General features: G+C 41.6%; 1 protein-coding gene across 1 annotated transcript; it reads right to left on the reverse strand.

Moving 5' to 3' along the window:
* Positions 1 to 2,171: 2,171 nt before the first annotated feature.
* Hnrnpu (heterogeneous nuclear ribonucleoprotein U) lies at positions 2,172 to 11,729 on the reverse strand. The gene is made up of 14 exons (XM_051186393.1): positions 10,970 to 11,729; positions 9,870 to 9,981; positions 9,705 to 9,778; positions 7,782 to 7,921; positions 7,287 to 7,386; positions 6,672 to 6,784; positions 5,935 to 6,198; positions 5,654 to 5,773; positions 5,110 to 5,238; positions 4,858 to 5,026; positions 4,378 to 4,632; positions 3,970 to 4,151; positions 3,713 to 3,784; positions 2,172 to 3,270 (listed from the first exon to the last, which is right to left on the reverse strand). The coding sequence occupies exons 1-14, from the start codon at positions 11,580 to 11,582 to the stop codon at positions 3,217 to 3,219; spliced, it is 2,397 nt and encodes a 798-aa protein (XP_051042350.1). The 5' UTR covers positions 11,583 to 11,729; the 3' UTR covers positions 2,172 to 3,216.
* Positions 11,730 to 18,271: the final 6,542 nt, after the last annotated feature.

Raw genomic sequence — 18,271 nt, forward strand, 5'->3', positions numbered from 1 at the left:
AGTTATTCCAAGATTTGTGACTTATACTAAGTCCTTTCAAGTTACCATGGCCTAATTATGCCCTCAATGGGTAGGTTACCACTGATTTGTGACTTATACTAAGTCCTTTCAAGTTACCATGGCCTAATTATGCCCTCAATGGGTAGGTTACCACTAGACACAAAGGGTTCTTCAATGTTTTGGCCTAATCACTCAAGTTACAACTAAGCAGTTTCCAAATAGCCAGTTATCAGAATATTTAATATAGGGGAAAAAAAAAAGATTCAAACTATGTTATAAAATTTTACCCCTAAACAGGTTTAGGTGAATTTGTCATCTTTCTAGGGAATACAACTGAATGAATACTGGAGTGTAATCTGCTACACACACTGTTCACTTCAATAAAAACATTTATATAAAAAGGAATTTACAGGTTTTAAAACTTATTCTATTATTTCTTTTAAAAAAAATATCAAATGTATCCACACTGATGTACACACAACTAGGTTTTTAACCAATTGCATACTACCTAAAAAGCTATCAGTCTTTTGTACAGTCTAGTCTATTAGACTTGAATTAATGAGCAAATTTATAGGAAAGTCAGACTACACTCATCACAAAGGTTAAAAATACTGTATTTTCTAGAATAAATCTAGAAATTGCTTATAATTAGTCATAAGCCTTCTTAGTCACAGGCAAAGTCTGTAATATCTACTTGGATCAGAAACTTCATTTTGTTATTAATCAGCATTTTCCTAAATATTAGCATTGACCAAATGATGTTACCTTTAAGTATTGCTAAGTACTCTATTATCTACAACCACGACCAGGCACTGAATTTCATTAACTGTCTCTACAGAAACATTTTCTGAGGGAAGGATCTTTAAAGGGTTCCACTATGAAACATGTAATGTAGCTCTCAGGCTTGTGCTAATTTTTCTGCCCTTCTGTAGATAACAGGCCTTTGTTGTTGTGCCCAGCTTGACTGAGAAAGCAAGTCTTGAACTAAAAGCAATCCTGTTTTCTTTCTGGTCAACATTTTGTTTCAAACCAATGTTTTAATTTTGCTTACCACTGAGTATGTTTTTAAGTCAATTCTTTCCTTCAGGTCTGATTTCATCAATATTTTTAAAAAGCAAGTAATTTTTTCATTTTTGTATGCATTTACTTACTCAATTACTAGAGAATTTGCAAGCATAGATTTAACTAATAGTGATTACTTCCAGAAAGCACTTTTCCCTTTCCAATTTTTTTGAGACATATATCAAGTGCTACTTTGTTGATCCCTTTTTCCTGTTTGTACTCTCTAGTGCTAAGTCTCTACAAGATTTTTTTTAAAGGCACAAACTAAAATATCAGGATTAACAACACTGATTAGTCAGAATTAAAAATTTGAATTGTCCCCAGGTTAGGAGTATATAGTTCTAATAATGTAAATGCGGCAGTTATTCATACCAATGATAGCTAACATTAAAATGCCAAGACACTACCTTTTAATGTTATTTCTATATCAACCTGTCAATCTGAAACTACTATAAATAAACTCATTATTTTAAAAAAACGTGATTTAAAATACCTCACCAAAACCCTACAGCAATCAGCAATCTAGAAACCTGAACTTACCAGAAGCAGGCTAAGGCTAAGAACACTGGCACACTAGACTAAATTCTAATTTTAGTTCTACACTTTGACTCCTGATTCCTCACTTCACAGTGAGGCTCCTTTAGATTTAAGTGTTCTGTGCAAACCCAATAAAATTACAATTAGGGGATCTAATGTTATCACATATCTAGTTAAGTTAGCAGCATTGTGTAGTAGTGAAATCAATGACTGGCTTGCATGATGGCTTCTAAAAGCATCTGTTCCCAAAGTTTCATGTAATATAAATGTATATAATCAGGTGAGGACAGCCATTCAGTTTTAAGCATGATCAACTGAGCATTAACTTCTCCCAGCCAGTACCTTTGCCCCTCATAAATGTTAAAAGCCGTTTGGGGGGGGGAGGGGAAGGGACAAATTCAGCTTTATGTATTATAAATCATCAATATACATTTAAGTTTTTAAAACCTAAATGTTCCAACTACAGAGTAAAAGAATAAGCTGTCCAGAAAGCACACACTTAAAATTTCTCCTCTTGGGAGTTGTAGTATAAAGGGATTTTGAACCTTGATGGCGAGAATCCCAAACAAGAGTAAAATGAATTCTTTTTATTGCAAACAAACGTCTAAATTAATTTCTCCACCCACTTTCTTTAGAAAGAAAAAGAAATCAGCAGGCTAAGGAGATACCCATTCAAGAACTGACATGATTAAGAGATATAAATGGGTGACTCACAATTTCATTAGCTTACAAAGATGGTGGAGTTAACTACTACAAGCACACTAGTTATACAGTATTTTTGTGGGAGAAGGGCATACAGACATAGCTAACTTCATATAGATCCCATTAGACAACTGGATTTACAACAAGTTTTTTAATAAGAAATGGGCAAAGCCAGCTTTCTTTTCAGAATCAAAATGCAGAACAAATGGAAAAATTTATGGTATTTAACCTTCACAAGTTTGAGCCTCCACATATAATGCAACCAAGTTTACATTTTTAACAGCCCTTCTACATACACTCCATCTTCTCAATCTTGGTTCTAAATTTTATCTTTATTCCCAATTGTTCCAATTCCACTGTTAAACAGAAAAAAAGAATAGCCTTCCCGGTTTGTCAGAAATTTCCCTTCCACTATTACCCACCAGTTTACAGAGAGGATGGAGTGTATTATGAGCAATACAGAATCTTATGCAATTCATGAGGACCACTTAGTCCTTCCATGAATCTGGTTGCTAACATTGCTATTTTATTGTGACAATGACTCCCGACTGTTATTCTCTGTGAGAAATGGGGGAGTAATGCTTAATAAAAGACACCAGGTACAAAGCAACATTTTACTTTTGTTGTGATAAAAAAAAAGTCACATTTTACAGATAAAATGTAGAACCCTGAAATACTGACACATTCTCTTATCGTGCACAATGCTGAGGTTCTCTTACGATTCACTTTAAAACTGCAATTAAAAATGTACAAAAAAGAAAGGAAAAAAAAAAATCAACCCACAAAGCTTCTAAAAAAGGAACCCGCAGGCACTTCCTCTTGTGGAATGTTTAAAAAGTTAGCCTACTAAAGAAAACAGTCGACTTCTTGTGAAGGTTTTGGAGAAATATGTATCAGTTCGTTTTATTTGGGTATTCAATAATATCCTTGGTGATAATGCTGACTCCATGGCTTCTGACCCCAGAATTGCTGTAAGAGAAAATTTTGTTTTTAAAGAAAAAAAACATCAATAAGCCACTCAAATTGTTTTTAGGAAATGACAATGATCTAATTCAGAGTAAATGCTGGAAACAAATTTATACTTGTCACACTTAATTTCTACATCAGACCAGAGACTTAAGTTTTAATTTACCAATTACCCATATTATTTACCAATACACATTACAAAAAGAAACACAAAACTTGGGTTAGTTTATGTAATTAAAACTAATGAAAAGAACCATATAATAAAACACCATATGTAGTAAATATTACTTTTATCTAAAAATGTTAAAACTCCAGCCTATCCATGGTTACATTTATATAATAGACTACAATGTACATTAAACACCTCAATCCCTAGATAAGAACTTCCATCTGACTCTTATAAACATAAAAACTACAAATTTATATAATCACTTAAATTACTTACACCCTGCTGCCACTGGTTGTAGCCCTGAGATTGATTTTTATAGCCACGATTGTTTCCTCGTCCTCTGAAGTTCTATGAAAGGGAAAAAAAAAAAAACTGTAAATGAAGGCTGGACATTTTTAAGGGGAATGCTGAATGAAGCCCTTTATTTCCCTGATCATTGTTGTACTGTTAGTGTATCTGAAAAGCAAAGATCAATAAACTAAATTGTCAGTAGCACCTACAACTTTCTAGGGCAAATTTCTTGGAGGCATTACCTGGTTATAGTTCCCTCTGTTGGGCATTCCACCTCTGTTGTAATTCCCTCTGTTTGAGTAACCACCTCGGCCAGGAAAAACAGGGCCACGGGGGTATGGATAGCCGATTCCACCACTGCCACCACCGCCACCTCTCTGCGGCATATTGCCTCTCCGATTATATCCGCCACGATTCCCAGGAGCTAAACACAAGAAAAATTCATTTAGTCCAGCCATACACAAAGTTTGTTCAGTCCAACATACAGCACCAGTGAACATCAAGTAATTAATACCACACTTTAACTACTACTGTATACCTACTATGAATTTAAAATTATATCTAAGAAATTAACTTCTTTAGCTACTTGACACCGGAAACTAAGATGCTCATCTCACTTTTAAATTTCAGTGATAAACATTAAAACTTGCCTCCGCCTCTGAAATTGCCACCTCGCATATTGAACCCTCCGCGTCCTCTATGACCACCACCTCTGTTGAACTGGTTCTTGCCACTCTTATTTTTATTGCTCTTCTTGGAGCCAGTGTTTTGCTTCTTCTCTGGTGGGAGTGCCTTTTTGCTTTCTTCCTTGTACTGCTCCAAAAGCTTTTGGGCTTCTTCTTTCTGAAGTTCAACATAGGTTATTTCATCAAAGCATTCAGCCACCTCTGGCAGGGTGAAGTTTCCTATAGGGAAAAAAAATTGATTAAACTTAACGATCTTTGAATTACCTTTAATTCTTTCAACCTATTACAGTATCTGGTCATAGATAGCTTAGAGACATTTTTATAAACACATTTGTATTTACACCAAATTAATGTAATACCTAACAGTGCTGCTGGTTTTAAGACACTTTCAGGCATAAACCACAGAAACAGACTTAAGACAGTAATATAGGAAAAATTCCATGCCTTTCATTTTAAGGACAGCGTGTTCCGGTAAGTCTTTCCCCTCTACTTCTGCTTTCTTCTGGGTCCTCTGCTTATAGTCTTCATCTTTTGGGCAAACTACAACAGCTTTTCGCTGGAAGCCTGCAAACAGGCACATTTTTCTCCTCTGGGCAGCAGCAGACACATTTGTCTTAAAGGGAAAAGTGAAGAATTAATGACATTAATTTTACACCGTATCAATTAACATTCTTAAACTTCAAAGCTATTGCTTACCTGATCCAGAATAAAATTCCGCTTCTTTCGGGCAGCAATCTCAATAAACTTCCCAAGACACTGTGGAGCTCTCTGCAGCAGCGTGTTCAGTTTTCCAGTATCTGCCATTTGCTTCTTAAAACCTGCAACCTATCAAAATTTTTTTCTTTTACTTTGTATACTTTAAAAGCTTTGCACTACATACAGTGTACCAGGTACCATTCTTACAAACTCAAATTGCATCCTTTCATTACTACAAAGAGTAGCCTTTATGACCTTGTTCTTTAAATTACTGTTAAGTTTAATTTATGGGAAAGCAACCACTATAGTTTAGTACAGATAGAGTACTCTACGTACCCCATTTTGTTTTAGCCAAAATTCTATTCTCTAAGACATAAGAGAAACACATGCCAAGGTTAACCTAGGATACCTTCTGACCCCGTTTACTATATAATGCTAAGTATGATTAATGCCAAGATACATATAGTGAGAAATAGGCAAGTAAGTGCCCTTCCTCAGGGCTATCCCCCACTATTCTGGACACTTTAATTTCAATTTTATTTACCATCATTTTGTCCATAATGGTGTTTGTTCCAAGAATGTTGTATTTCCCAGGGTTTTCAGCTGCGTGCTTAGTAACCCAGGTAGTTTTTCCAGCTCCTGGCAAGCCAATCATCATTACAACCTAAAGTGAGGGACAGAGGGGAAGAGACAGACTTAATTATCCATCAGTAAGTATTTATAATATTATATTCCACCCATATTTAGCCTTGTTCAATGTCTGCAATAATGTCTTATTCAATATTATTAAACAATCTAAAAAACATCACATTAAAAACAACTTACTTCACAATCCTTCTTCTCTTCAGGTCCCTTTGGTCCTCTAACTCGGTCCTCTAACGGGACATTTTGGATAAAAGTACAGTCTTCAGGTATTGGAAAGTATGGCTTTTCCTTTTGACCAAAATTAAATTCAACTGCACAGTTATGGCAGAGAACGTGCGGAAACAGTGGCCGGTCAGCAAGAACTTCCTTACTGATTTTGAAGGCAACACCAAGATCTTGTCCATTCTTCGCATAGGAGAGTTCAACTTCATCAGTTTCAAAGTTCTATTCAACAGAATTTTAAAAAACCAGCTTGAAACTATTGAGAGCTCTCTAAACTTGTCAACTCTCTAAATTTGTTACCCTGCAGTTAACATGTTAAATTAAGCTAACTGCTAAGAAGTAATGGTTATTAACAAAATGTCAGTGATCTTGAAATGTGTCTTTCCCCCATTTTAACTGCTTTTGTTTGCATGGCCAGGGTTCCATGTCCGGTGTACTCCTGTCACTAAACCTAGAGCTGGAGGCTTCAGCTATACTGGCTGTTCCTTTTCCACTCCCACCCAAACTCAAATTAGATGCCTGCTACTGTGCTGACTTTGTATGGGTGCAAGCTATCCAAACTTGAATACCCAACACCTCAGAACTTACCCACTGAGCCTCCTTTCCGAAGTCCCTCCATACACAAATTTAATCACTCTGATAGAATTTCTTACATATATACACAGCTACAGACATTTACAGTAAGTTTAACTTACAGCAAAACATGTAATCACATCATTTTCATCAAACTTCTCTCCATAGTCTTCTGTTTCGCAGTTGCATGTCTTTATTCCTTTCAAAGAATACCCGTAAGAAAATTCTTCTTCACCTAAAAGGGGGGAAAAATAGCAGTCCTAAAGGCCCTATTTAAAATATATGCTTAAAAAAAATTCATTGGGGTGGCTAGGGACTTTGTCCTGCCTCAACTCCATATGCCAGGCTTAGTTGACTTCCCATGGGAGACCTTACCCTGAGGAATGGAAAGAGGGTGGAGGAGGGGGGGGGAGATGATGACTGGTTGATATGTAAAATTAATTAAAAATTAAAAAATAACTGGTGAGCATATAACCTAACAATCCGACAAGATCTGCCTTTATCCCAAATGGTTAAATGACTTGGAATCTAGTAGGATATACACATTAATTTAACAATTTACATGTCAAAAGTAGTCTATTTTAGCTACAGAACAAGAAGTAAGTCTATAGTAACACTGAATGGATAAAAAAAAAAATCAGGTCAGGGTTCATAATACGTTCTAGCTCTAGCTTTCAATACTGTCATCAGACCCTAAACATTTATGCTTTCACATTACTCAATGTAAGTAAACTTACCAAGCAACATTCCACTTGTAGTTAGTGACCAGCCAATCCGAACCTCATGTATATCAATATCTTTTGTGTACAAATGCCTTACTGGGATCTTCTCTGTTACCTTAAAAAAAAAAAAAAAAAAAAAAAAAAATCAAAATTACATGATTAAGCTGTAAAAGACAAAAAAGACAAGACAATCCCTTAAACCCTAACTTATTTTGTTTGGGCTTTGGGCCCAATTTATTCCTTTGCTATACTTTTTATTAAAGTATTTGACCTTTAGCCCATCACATTCCCCCAGTCACAACTAATAGTTGATACAAGGCACTAACAAATTAATGTAGAGTTAAAGGAATACCCTATAAGTGACCTTGCTTTCTATATTCTGGTATCAAAAATTTTTAATGGCAAACAAAGTCTCCTGAGACCCTCTTACTTCCTAGAAAACTTAAGACGTTCCTGTGACTAGTACCAATCAATATAAATTCCTGAGAAGCCACAAAAAATTCCATTTACCTTCATCTCAAAACAGACTTTGCCTTTTGACACACCATAAGATGCTCTTCCTCCAGCCCAAAGAAAAGCAAAACTCTCCATAGTAAGGGAAGAAGCACTGAGGCGGTCTCTTGATATTTTAAAATGCAGATCACAGTTATCTGAAATTATATCAAATGCCAAATTATTTTTGACATCCAATGTATTTCAGCTATGTAGAGAAAATTTAGGAGTTTTTCACCTTATTACTGCCGAGAATTGTCTTTGTATCATGCGCTTGTTCCTACTTAACTCTCCTCGATCCCCACTCCCACCAAGGCAGTCTTAATCATGTACTAAAATGTCAACTGCCAATTAATACAACAGTTTGAAGTTATTTAAGTATGTAAAATGATGGAGACAATGCAATATCAATACATACCTGCTCTGCTCTTTACCTTGATTTAGAGGCAAGCAGTAGAGGACAGCAGGAAATCAAAGTGAAGCATGCCAGAACCAGGTAGAATTTACCAGTGACAGGCAATAACAACTGAAGGAAGCCACCACCAAATAAATTTTAAGTGAGCTACTGATCCTGTACTTTGTAGAACAACATCAGGATTCCAGAACCTTAACTCACGTCTGAAAACTTGTAAGCCAGCTCAACCAACAAACCTGGCAGTCTGAAGTATTCATGTGTAGCCTGCCTTTCAGGTCTGTTTTACCATCCTGGTAAGGTATCACATCTAGGAATTAACTACTGCCTGGATTATACAAATCCAGTATTTAATCTAGCTATCTTTAGGTCACCAGAGCTCCTTATGCAGCTTCTTAGAATTCACTTGACAAATAACATTAGAGAACACTGTTGATTTTTATTGAATGCATCTGCAGTTTGGAATTCTCAAGCTTTGTTCATAATATTCCTAACTGCTGATAGAATTAAAATTCTTTTTCAACCATGGCTGAAGCAACTTGTAAATTCCGAAGTTTTTTACACTTCAGAGAAAAAAAAAACCACTTCCAAACCTTAGCTGTTTTCTCCTTTCTCTTTCAAGACTTAACTGACTGTAAAAGGTATGCAGTTAGAAATCAGTCAAGTTTTACATTTAACTCTCAGGACTCTGAACAAAATTTGTATAAGGAAACAAGGGAATCCAAGTTTTTAACCCTTTCCACCATGTGAAACCCTTTTTCAAGCACTTATTTTGGTTTTGCTCACACCAAGCATTATACAACCTTTATCAAATGCTAAACTAGTAAATTTTTTTTGAAAGGATTAAAATACAAATCTGACAGCTAAAGCCCATTTAATGGTTTGCAATACTTCCTCATACTAAATTGCAACCCAACTGGGTAATGTAGCATATTTACAGCGCTGCCATTGATACCATTCGCTGCTGAAGAAAGCTAGTGGCTCAGATAGCCCACTGCTGCTGCCCCAGGTCTTTGGAAGAAATCAACTTATGTTAAAGCAGCAGCTACTGAACTGGAATTGAGAACAAAAGAGCAGTTATTGAAAAGGTAATATTACAATCCTTAGAATGGGGAACATACTTGTGCACTAATGGGAAAATCATTAGTAAGTATTCACCTAAGCCCAAATAGCTCTGTTTTAATTATATTACCTATCTAAGGACAAGTTACAGGCAGGTTTTTTTTTTAAAAAAAGTTTTTGAAAGCTGAACAAAAATCGGTATTAGTTTTACATCCCTGTAAGTACTGGGAACTTCCATGCCATAGAAATATTACAAGTTAGTAGAGCTTGATAGAAAAAACACCAATACAACCGAAGTGGTGCTAAATATTAAAAACTCAACATGAGCTATTGTCTTTCTGATTTAAAAGTCTCTAACAGGTTTTCTCCACTTCAAGATAAACACAACTTTTCCTAATAGTTAAAAACCAAGATAGCACTGCACTTAAATATTTGAGCAAAAGAGCGGGAAAGTTCGCTTCACTTACAAGTATCAAGACAAACCACTGTGTCATCGAAGTGTTCGTCTTCTTCTTCAACAGGTGGCTGAGGAGACTTGGCTCTGAAAGACAGAATTGTCTCCTGATAAAGCTTTCCCAACCATGCATAAAGAATGGGTAACAAAAACCAAAAACTAGGTTAGGATCCTCTACCTGCTGTACTTGTTTTCTTCAATGTACTCAAAATATCCTCGGCCATGATCTTCTCGAGGTCTTTTAACGCCTCTCTTTTTATCTCCTCCTTTCTGTTCTGTTTTGCCATCTCCTATAAGGACACAGAACACCGCCTTAAGCCATCAGGCCATAAACTAAATTATAGAGAAAAGTACTATTTTCTGTCCCGAGCCTCAAGTGCTGTGTTTTCTTCCGAAACTGGTTCTGACTTAATTTTTTTTTTAAAGTTTTTCCCAATCAGGGTTTCTCTGTATTGCTTTGAAGCCTGTCCTGGAATTCGCTCTTAGACCAGGCTGGCTTCGAACCCAGAGATCCTCCTGCCTCTGCCTCCCCAGTGCTGGGATTAAAGGCGTGCGCCGCCAGTGCCTCTCGGCCGGTTATGAGACTTTTTAACCCACGGAACGAACGTGAACCTAGAAAAATATATACATGCGCCTGGAACTGAACATAGTGACGCAGTGCAAAAGACGCTACTAATTTTGTCAGCCTAAGATAGCCTTCCACTAATACATTTAAGGAATAAAACCGCGCGCCGCCGCCCGGGTCCACGTGCGTGGCGACGCGCGCTCGCGCGAGGGGGGGGGAAATAGCGTGGGCCCACCTCCCATCCCCCACCCGAGCCCGCGTGCCCCGCCGCCGCATTGTACTGAGCTTCCGCCCCACTCCCCGCGCCCGGCGCCTCCCGCCGGAAGTGACGTCACACCGAGCCCCTGCGCTCCTTGCACAATACCGCGGCGCCGAGCCGCCAAAGCCCGCCCGCCCCGGGACCTTCCCCTCCCCCCCCAGACATGTGCCCGAACCGCGCGCACGCAGCGCTCCAGCGGCCGGCGCTCCCGCCCGCCGCGGCTCCTCCTCCCCCCACCGCGGCAGCTGCAGCTCCCCCCGGCGCCCGACATACATAATGGTGGCGCCGCCGGCACGGCCAGCCGATCCTCTCGGCGTCCCCGGGCTTCCCCGCCCCCCCTCCCGCGGCGCTCGCCCCCGGGGGACCCGGCCGGCCTGGGGCACGGTCCCCACGCGGGCCTAGGGCCGCGCGCACTTACACCGCAGCACTCCCCCGCCGCCTTCCGCCTTCTTACCTCCCGCCTGTTGTTGGCCCTGCCTCGCCCCGGGCGGCGCCACCGTCACCGCGAAGAGCGAGGTGGGGCCGCTGGTCTTGGCCGCGGCCTCCTTGCCAGCCCCGCGCTGCTGCGGGGCCTGCTGGGCCGCCGCCGGCGGTTGGGACTGCTGCTCCCCGTGGCCGTTCTCGTCGCCCGCGCCCTCCTCCTCGTCGCCGAGCTCGTCCTCCCCCTCCTGGAAGCCCTGGTCGTCGCCGTTCTCGTCTTCCGACGCCGCCTCCTCTTCCTCCATGGCTCCCGCGTCAGCCGCCCCCGCCGCCCCGTTCTCCTCGCCCAGCTCCATCTGGTCGCCGTCCAGAGCGGCGATGCCCTCCTCCTCCTCGTCGTCTTCGGCGCCGGTCGCGGCCTCCTGCTCGAGGCCCGTTCCCGAGCGCCCGGCCGCATCGCCACCCATGTCGAGGCTGCCGTTCCCGGGCTCCATGGCGGGGCGGCCGCCTGCTTCGTTGTCCAGAGCGGCCTGGAGTCGATCCATGAGATCGGCCTTGAGGCCCTTGTCGGAGAGGCGCCGCTTCTTGAGCTCCTCCTTCAGCTCCGACACCTTCAGCTTCTTGACATTAACAGGCGAAGAACTCATCGTGAGGGCCCCGGTTCACCGCTGGCTGCTGGCTCCCTCGGCCTGTGGCGGCGGCTGCTGGTCGGCCCGGGCGGCGGCTGCGGCTGGAGATGGCTGAGTGCTGCAGAGCGGACCCGCCTGGTGTCGAACGGCGCCAATTCCTTTCACCGAGTTCGCGAGGCAAGACGCGGAGACTCGCCTGGCGCGAGCGAGCACGCAACGTCCTCTCGCAGGGGCGGCGCCGCGCACGTAATATAAGCGCCCCGCCCCCTGCCGAGGCGAGGCTCGCTGGGGCGGCTGCGCGCGCAGGCTCCGCCCCGCCCCCATGGTGCGACCTCCGCGCTGGGCCCTGGCGCGCAAATGGAGGCAGAGGAAGCCACCTTTCGGTTAAACCGACTGGCCGCGGCGGTCACCGGCCCTTCCGGCTCTTCGGTGGCCGCGCTCCCCTGGCGGTCTGCCCCTGTGGCCCCGAGGAGTCTCTCCTCCACCCGCCTTCGGTCGTCACCTGGCATTTCCCACTGGAGGACACCCTCCTTTCTTCCATCTTAGTTTGTCTTTTTTTGTCTGCCCCTCCGGCTCTTGCTTTCAAACTCCTTCAAGTTTCCACTGCTGCTCTGCAGAGCACAAATAAGCGGTTGTTAGAGGTATTTTTGTTGTTGTTGTTTTGTTTTGTTTTTCCTCCAATTAATTGCGGTTTAATTTTTACAAGTCCTGCCTTGCCAATCAGACTTTCAAGTTCCGCAAGGGCGAGGCCAGACCGTTTCTTTTGTCTCTTCCATACCCAGTAAGTGCAAGGCCTGAGGAGCAGGCTTACTGTACTGCTCCTTGCCGAACTGCACTGCATACAGAATGGGCCTTGTGCATGTCTCAGCGTCTTTACTAGTGACCCTTGAATAACCCTTAGAATTGCATGGAAGTTTACCCTAGACTTACTGTAAAGACAGGCCTCTTACAGGAAGGACTTGAGCCTGGCTCGCCTCAGATCTGGTCCATCAGCTTGGAGATCCCTTAGTGAACGATGAGAGGGACGTCCAGCTAAATTATGCACTTTTGATTCTCTTCCTGTTATTTCAGACACACTGAATTGTCTACACACTTGTAGTCCTAGCTCTTGGAAGACTGAGGACAGAATTATCAAGAGTTGAAAGCCAGCCAGGGCTACATAGTAAAGTCCAGGCCACCTTGGGCTGCATAGTCAGACAGATCCCATCTCAAAAAAAGTGTTGCTATTTTTCTCTGTAATTAAAAACATGTTCTCTAAACTTTTAGGTAGAAGTAGAATTTATTTTCTACATAGGGGCTATCCTATGTAGATTGTGCCTAAGCTGGTCTGATGATTCATACCTATAATTACAATACTTGGGAGATGCAGTCAAGATGATCAAGAATTCGGTCAGCCAGGCAGTGATGGTTCCTGCCTTTAATCCTACCACTCGAGAGGCAGAGGCAGGCAGATCTCTGAGTTCCAGACCAGCCCAGTGTACAGAGCTGTTTCCAGGACAGCCAAGGCTAAACAAAGATACCCTGTCTCAAAATACCAAAAAGGGAAAAAAGTGTGTGTGTATGTATGTATGTCATCTTTGGCCACACATAAAGAGCTCAAAGTCAATCTGGGATACCAGAGACCCTATCTCTACAAAACCAAGGACACGGTTCAGTGCTCTGGCAGTAAAGCTATGGTTGGCCCTGTCTTCTTTCTGTGCATCTGAAACTTGGAGTTATAGAAATGAAGTCTGTCCTATTTGGCTAATATAATTTAACCTGTTAATAAAATGATTTATTTGGTTGATTGGTTGGTTTTTTGAGACAGAGTCTCTAATTAGCCTTGGCTGTCCTGGAGCTCAATATATAGACCAGGCTAGCTGAGATCCTCATGCCTCTTCCTCCTGAGTACTGGGACTAAAGGCATTCACTACCACAACCCGATGAAATCATTTTTAAAAAGCATTTTACCTTACTCTGGAGTCATGAGTAAATAGGAAATATTAATATCTGTGAAATGATTTGATTTAAAATCAGTGAACTAGTACAGTCTGATAATTCTCAAGTTAGTGGAGGTGGGGGGGCAGCCCTCAAAATTAATGTCTCTTAAGCTTATAGATAAACCACAAACTAGAATTTAAACTCTTGTTCAGAAATGGAAGATAACTATAGGAGAGTACAAGTTCATAAACTAAATTATTAGTCCCTTAATTTGGCAGCATAAAATTTTATTAATGTGATTCTATGTGCTCTCAGATTTTTAAGACAGGGTTTCTCTGTAGCTTTGGAGCCTGTCTCCATCTGTAGACCAGCCTGGCCTTGAACTCACAGAGATCTGTCTGCCTTTGCCTCCCACATGCTGGGATCAAAGGCATGTGCCATCACCATCAGGCAGATATTTACATTTTTAAATATCAGTGTCATGCAAACAATCTCCATCTAACTCAGTGAAAAATTAAACTGTAATTGGATGTGGTCTTGGACACGTTTAATCCCAGTACTCAGAAGGCAGAGGCCAGCAGATCTCAGTAAGTTTGAAGCCATCCAGGACTACATAGCTACAAAACCCCAGTAAACTAAGGTTTATATAGCTAATAAGACTAGATTTATTTATAACAACCATAAATAAAATCTTTCAAAAAGGAATATAATTTCAAAAGGTAATATAAGACTACCAGAGAAGCCTTCCAACTATAAACACCATCAGAAAGCCTTGTCTGTCATCTACCAGATGATTGTATAGAAAAGTACAGAGATGGCCAACATGAGAAACTATAGAACTATAATTCCAGCCATTGATGGGTAGAAGCAGGAAGAGCAAAAGTTCAAGACAGCCTCAGACACATAGTGAGTTTAAACTCTCCTGGGCTACAAGAGATCATCTCTCACCGTTCCTCCACAAGAGACTATAAGCTAGAGTTAGCTAATACAATAGTCACTAGTTACATGTGGCTATTTAAATCTAAATTAGTGAAAACAAAATCCAAAATTCATTCTGCAGTCACTCTAAGCCCTTTTTAATGTCCTCCATAGCCAGTGGCCTTGTGCTACATAATATAGAATAGAATATTTCCATCCCAGGCTGCCTTGGGACAGTAGTTAGACCAAGTATCCAGCTATATATAAACTACCTGTGACTCAACACTTGATATTAACCAAAAGGCTGAGCAGCAATTAGATGTGACTCAATTGACAGCCTATATGGAAAACTGGCCCCAAGAATGGGGAGAAAAATGAGTTGATAGACAAGATATATGTATGTATAGTGTGTGTGTGTGTGTGTGTGTGTGTGTGTCTGAAGAGCCATGTATGTCTCTGCGATTTCCAATTTATATAACAAATATTTACTGAACGTGTGCTATGTCCAAAACTATACAGTATGTAGCCAAAACAGATGTGAGCAACACAGTGCCAGCTTGTAGTTTGGAGAGAAGCATGCTGTACCTAAGATGCCATGAGACCTGAAGACAACCACACAGGAGCCAGGCACCTTGACCAGCCTTGTGGTTCCCATAGTGTAGGTTTGTACACACGCTCATCTGTCCCATATGAATGTCCCTACACTCAAAACCAAAACCCAATCAAATCTGACACACACCTCATGAAGCCAGTTCTAAGCAGTAATTTGCCAAGATCATATATATTCACTATATGTGGATTCCTGCTAGCTGGTCATTAAACAAAAGCTTCATCAAAAGATGGGGGAGGGGGACTAGTGGTATTGCTCAGTGGGTGAGCATGCTGAGTTCAGTCACACTCTGTCCTAATTGCCAAGACCCTGTGTACACTCTGCACCTGTGTAACTCCTTCCTTCTACACTCCATCCAGTCACACCAACCACATTCTATATTATATAAATGACTTTAAGTGCTTTGTCCCAGTTGATTAATTTGTGATTATTACCTGGTATAATTGAGTACCTGCTGTGTACCAGCCGCTGCGCCAGGCATCTTAAACAAAATAGCTCTGATTTTCATGGCAATCTCTCAAAATAGGAAATACTAACCTCAATCTACATAAATGGAAACAGAATCAAGGGTGTTTGAAATACTGGCCCAAGGTTATTAAGTGATGAAGCTAAGATCACCTAACTCTTCTGCTCAAATTCTATTTCCTATATCAAAAAGTTTGAGAGGGGGCACTGGAGAGATGGCTCAGAGGTTAAGAGCACTGACTGTTCTTGCAGAGTACCCAGGTTCAATTCCAAAAATCTACATGGCAGCTCACAACTGTCTGTAACTCCAAGATCTGACATCCTCACACAGACAAACATGCAGTCAAAACACCAATGTATATAAAATAAGAATAACCAAATTTTAAAAAGAAAGAAAGCCAGGCAGTGATGATGCATGCCTTTAAAAACAAAAACAACTCTGTGGGCTGGGGATGCAGTTCATTTGGTGTAGTACTTTGCCTCAAAAGTCTAAAGGCTTAAATTTAATCCCAGGCACCCAATAAACTGGGCAAGCATATGTAGTCCCAGCCCTTGGCTACCCGACCCATCAATTTAATCTTAATACAGGTTAAGGAGCTATGAAGAAAAAAATTACTCAGGCAGTGGTGGCACACACCTTGGATCCCAGCCTGCTCTGTAGAGCTAGTTCCAGGATAGCCAGGCTACACAAACCCTTCTTGAACCCCTCCTCACAAATTACTAAATTATTAAGATTCCAGGGGTGTTTTGAAAACCTCAGGGGTGAACTCTGACAAGACCACCTACTCTCAGTAAGCACAAACACCTGGATTAATCTTCAAGCTGGGCCTGGCATTCGTGGCACACACCTTTAATCCCAGGACTCGGGAGGTAGAGGCAGGTGGATCTCTGTTTCAGGCCACCCTAGTCTACAGAGTTCCAGGACAGCCAGAAGTGTTACACAGAGAAACCCTGTCTTGAAAAAGAAAAAGAAAAAAAGTCTTCTGGGGCTGGAGAGATGGCTCAGTGGTTAAGAGCACTGACTGCTCTTCTAAAAGGACTTGGGTTGAATTCCCAGCACCAACATAGCAGCTCATAACTGTCTGTTCCAGGGGATCTGACACCTTCACATCAATACACATAAAAACAAAGTTAAATACAATACATAAAAAAGTATGAAATTAAAAAACAAGAAAAATAAGAATAAAAAAAAATGTGGCTGCTGCTGCTGTAGCTAGGATGAGGGTGGAGAATCTTGCTGGAGTGAAGCACAGTCTTTACTGGGGAAGGGCCATTCAATACATTCAGTCTAGTCTTTGGACAATGCATTTGCATTAGACTTTGAAAAGGGCCATCTCCCTTCCACCTGCCAAATGTCAAATCCAGATGAAGAAATACATGAACGAAGAAGGATGGACTGAGGCATCCTTAATCACGTGTCATGCCTGAGAGTGTCCTTCCATTTCTCTCCCGACTTTTCTGTTTTTCTGTTTGCTTGTTTTGGGTTTGTTGTTTTGTTTTGTTTTAGGTAGAGTCTCTCTTGTAGTCAGGTCAGCCTCAGACTTGTGGCAGTCCTTCCAAGCATCAGCATTACAGGTGTTAGTCACCATGCTTTCCCCCACAACTTAATACTGTTGAAATCTGTCTCTGCTAACAGCATCTAGATTCCCCGTAAGTAAGTCTGTAGAACATTTTCTTGACTGATGATTGACATGGACTGACCCTTTCTACAGCAGTGTGGACAAGGAGTGGGGAATGGTGGGTGGCCCTGGGTTCTGTAGGAATTCAGACTCAGCAAGGCACTCTGAGCAAGCCAGCAGCACCACCCCTCTGACCTCTGCTTCAATCCCTGTCTCTAGGTTCCTACCCTGAATTCTTGACCAGACTTCCCTTCATGATGGCAGGTAACTGTAAGCTCAGATAAACCCTTTCCTCCCCAAGTTGCTTCTGGTCATGGTGACCTACTATAGCAATAGAAACCCTAATAAGACACTAACTGAATTGTCTATTAAATTCTTAGCTAGTATAGATATGAATAGTATCCTGCTGTCTCAATTTCTGAGCAGTTCTGAAGCTAGGCTTCTCAGTGCTTTTATGTGTGATGCACAAAGATCCTCCCTGCCCCCATGTCCTCTCCACCACACTGCATCCTCTAGGTCTTCTCCAAGAATCCATCATCTCCCTAATATCCTTGCTCCATCGTTTTGTAATTATTTGTGTCTATGTCCGTCCTTCTCTCTGACTGTCCTTCTCATTGTAACTGATAGAAGGGAGGATTCAGGATGTGAGGAATGAATGAGCCCATAAGGATCACAGCCAGTACCTCAGCTGCACTAAGGTAACTTCAGGCAAACTCACTTCCAGTGTCTAAGTCTTTATTCATTTTTTGCTTTGTTTGTCTGTTGTTTTGTTTTGAGACAGGGTTTCTCTGTATAGCTCTGGTTGTTCTGGAACTCACCCTATAGACCAGGCTGACCTCAAACTCAGAAATCCACCTGCCATGGCCTCCTAAGCTAAGATTAAAGTCATGCACTTTTTTTTTCTTTTTGGTTTTTCAAGACAGGGTTTCTCTGTATTGCCTTGGAGCCTGTCCTGGAACTTGCTCTGTAGACCAGGCTGGCCTTGAACTCACAGATATCTGCCTGCCTCTGCCTCCCAAGTGCTGGGATTAAAGGTATGCACCACCACCCTGCTGCATGCTAATTCTATCTTTTAAATAAGGGCCTGTGAGATGTTAGCTCAGTGAATAAGGACACTTGCTACCACAAGCCCCCTGACCTAAGTTTAATCCCTGAAACCTATGTGGTAGAAGGAA

This window comes from Phodopus roborovskii, unplaced genomic scaffold (assembly GCF_943737965.1).
Source record: "Phodopus roborovskii unplaced genomic scaffold, PHOROB, whole genome shotgun sequence".
Classification (NCBI taxonomy): Eukaryota; Metazoa; Chordata; class Mammalia; order Rodentia; family Cricetidae; genus Phodopus; species Phodopus roborovskii.

Excerpts from the sequence above, each read along its gene's own strand:
- Hnrnpu (XM_051186393.1), bottom strand. The coding sequence starts at position 11,582 with ATGAGTTCTTCGCCTGTTAATGTCAAGAAGCTGAAGGTGTCGGAGCTG. Across the intron at positions 5,027-5,109 it reads GGAATTTTATTCTGGATCAG|ACAAATGTGTCTGCTGCTGC; the intron begins GTAAGCAATAGC and ends TTTCCCTTTAAG. Across the intron at positions 4,633-4,857 it reads CGCTGTCCTTAAAATGAAAG|GAAACTTCACCCTGCCAGAG; the intron begins GCATGGAATTTT and ends TTTTCCCTATAG.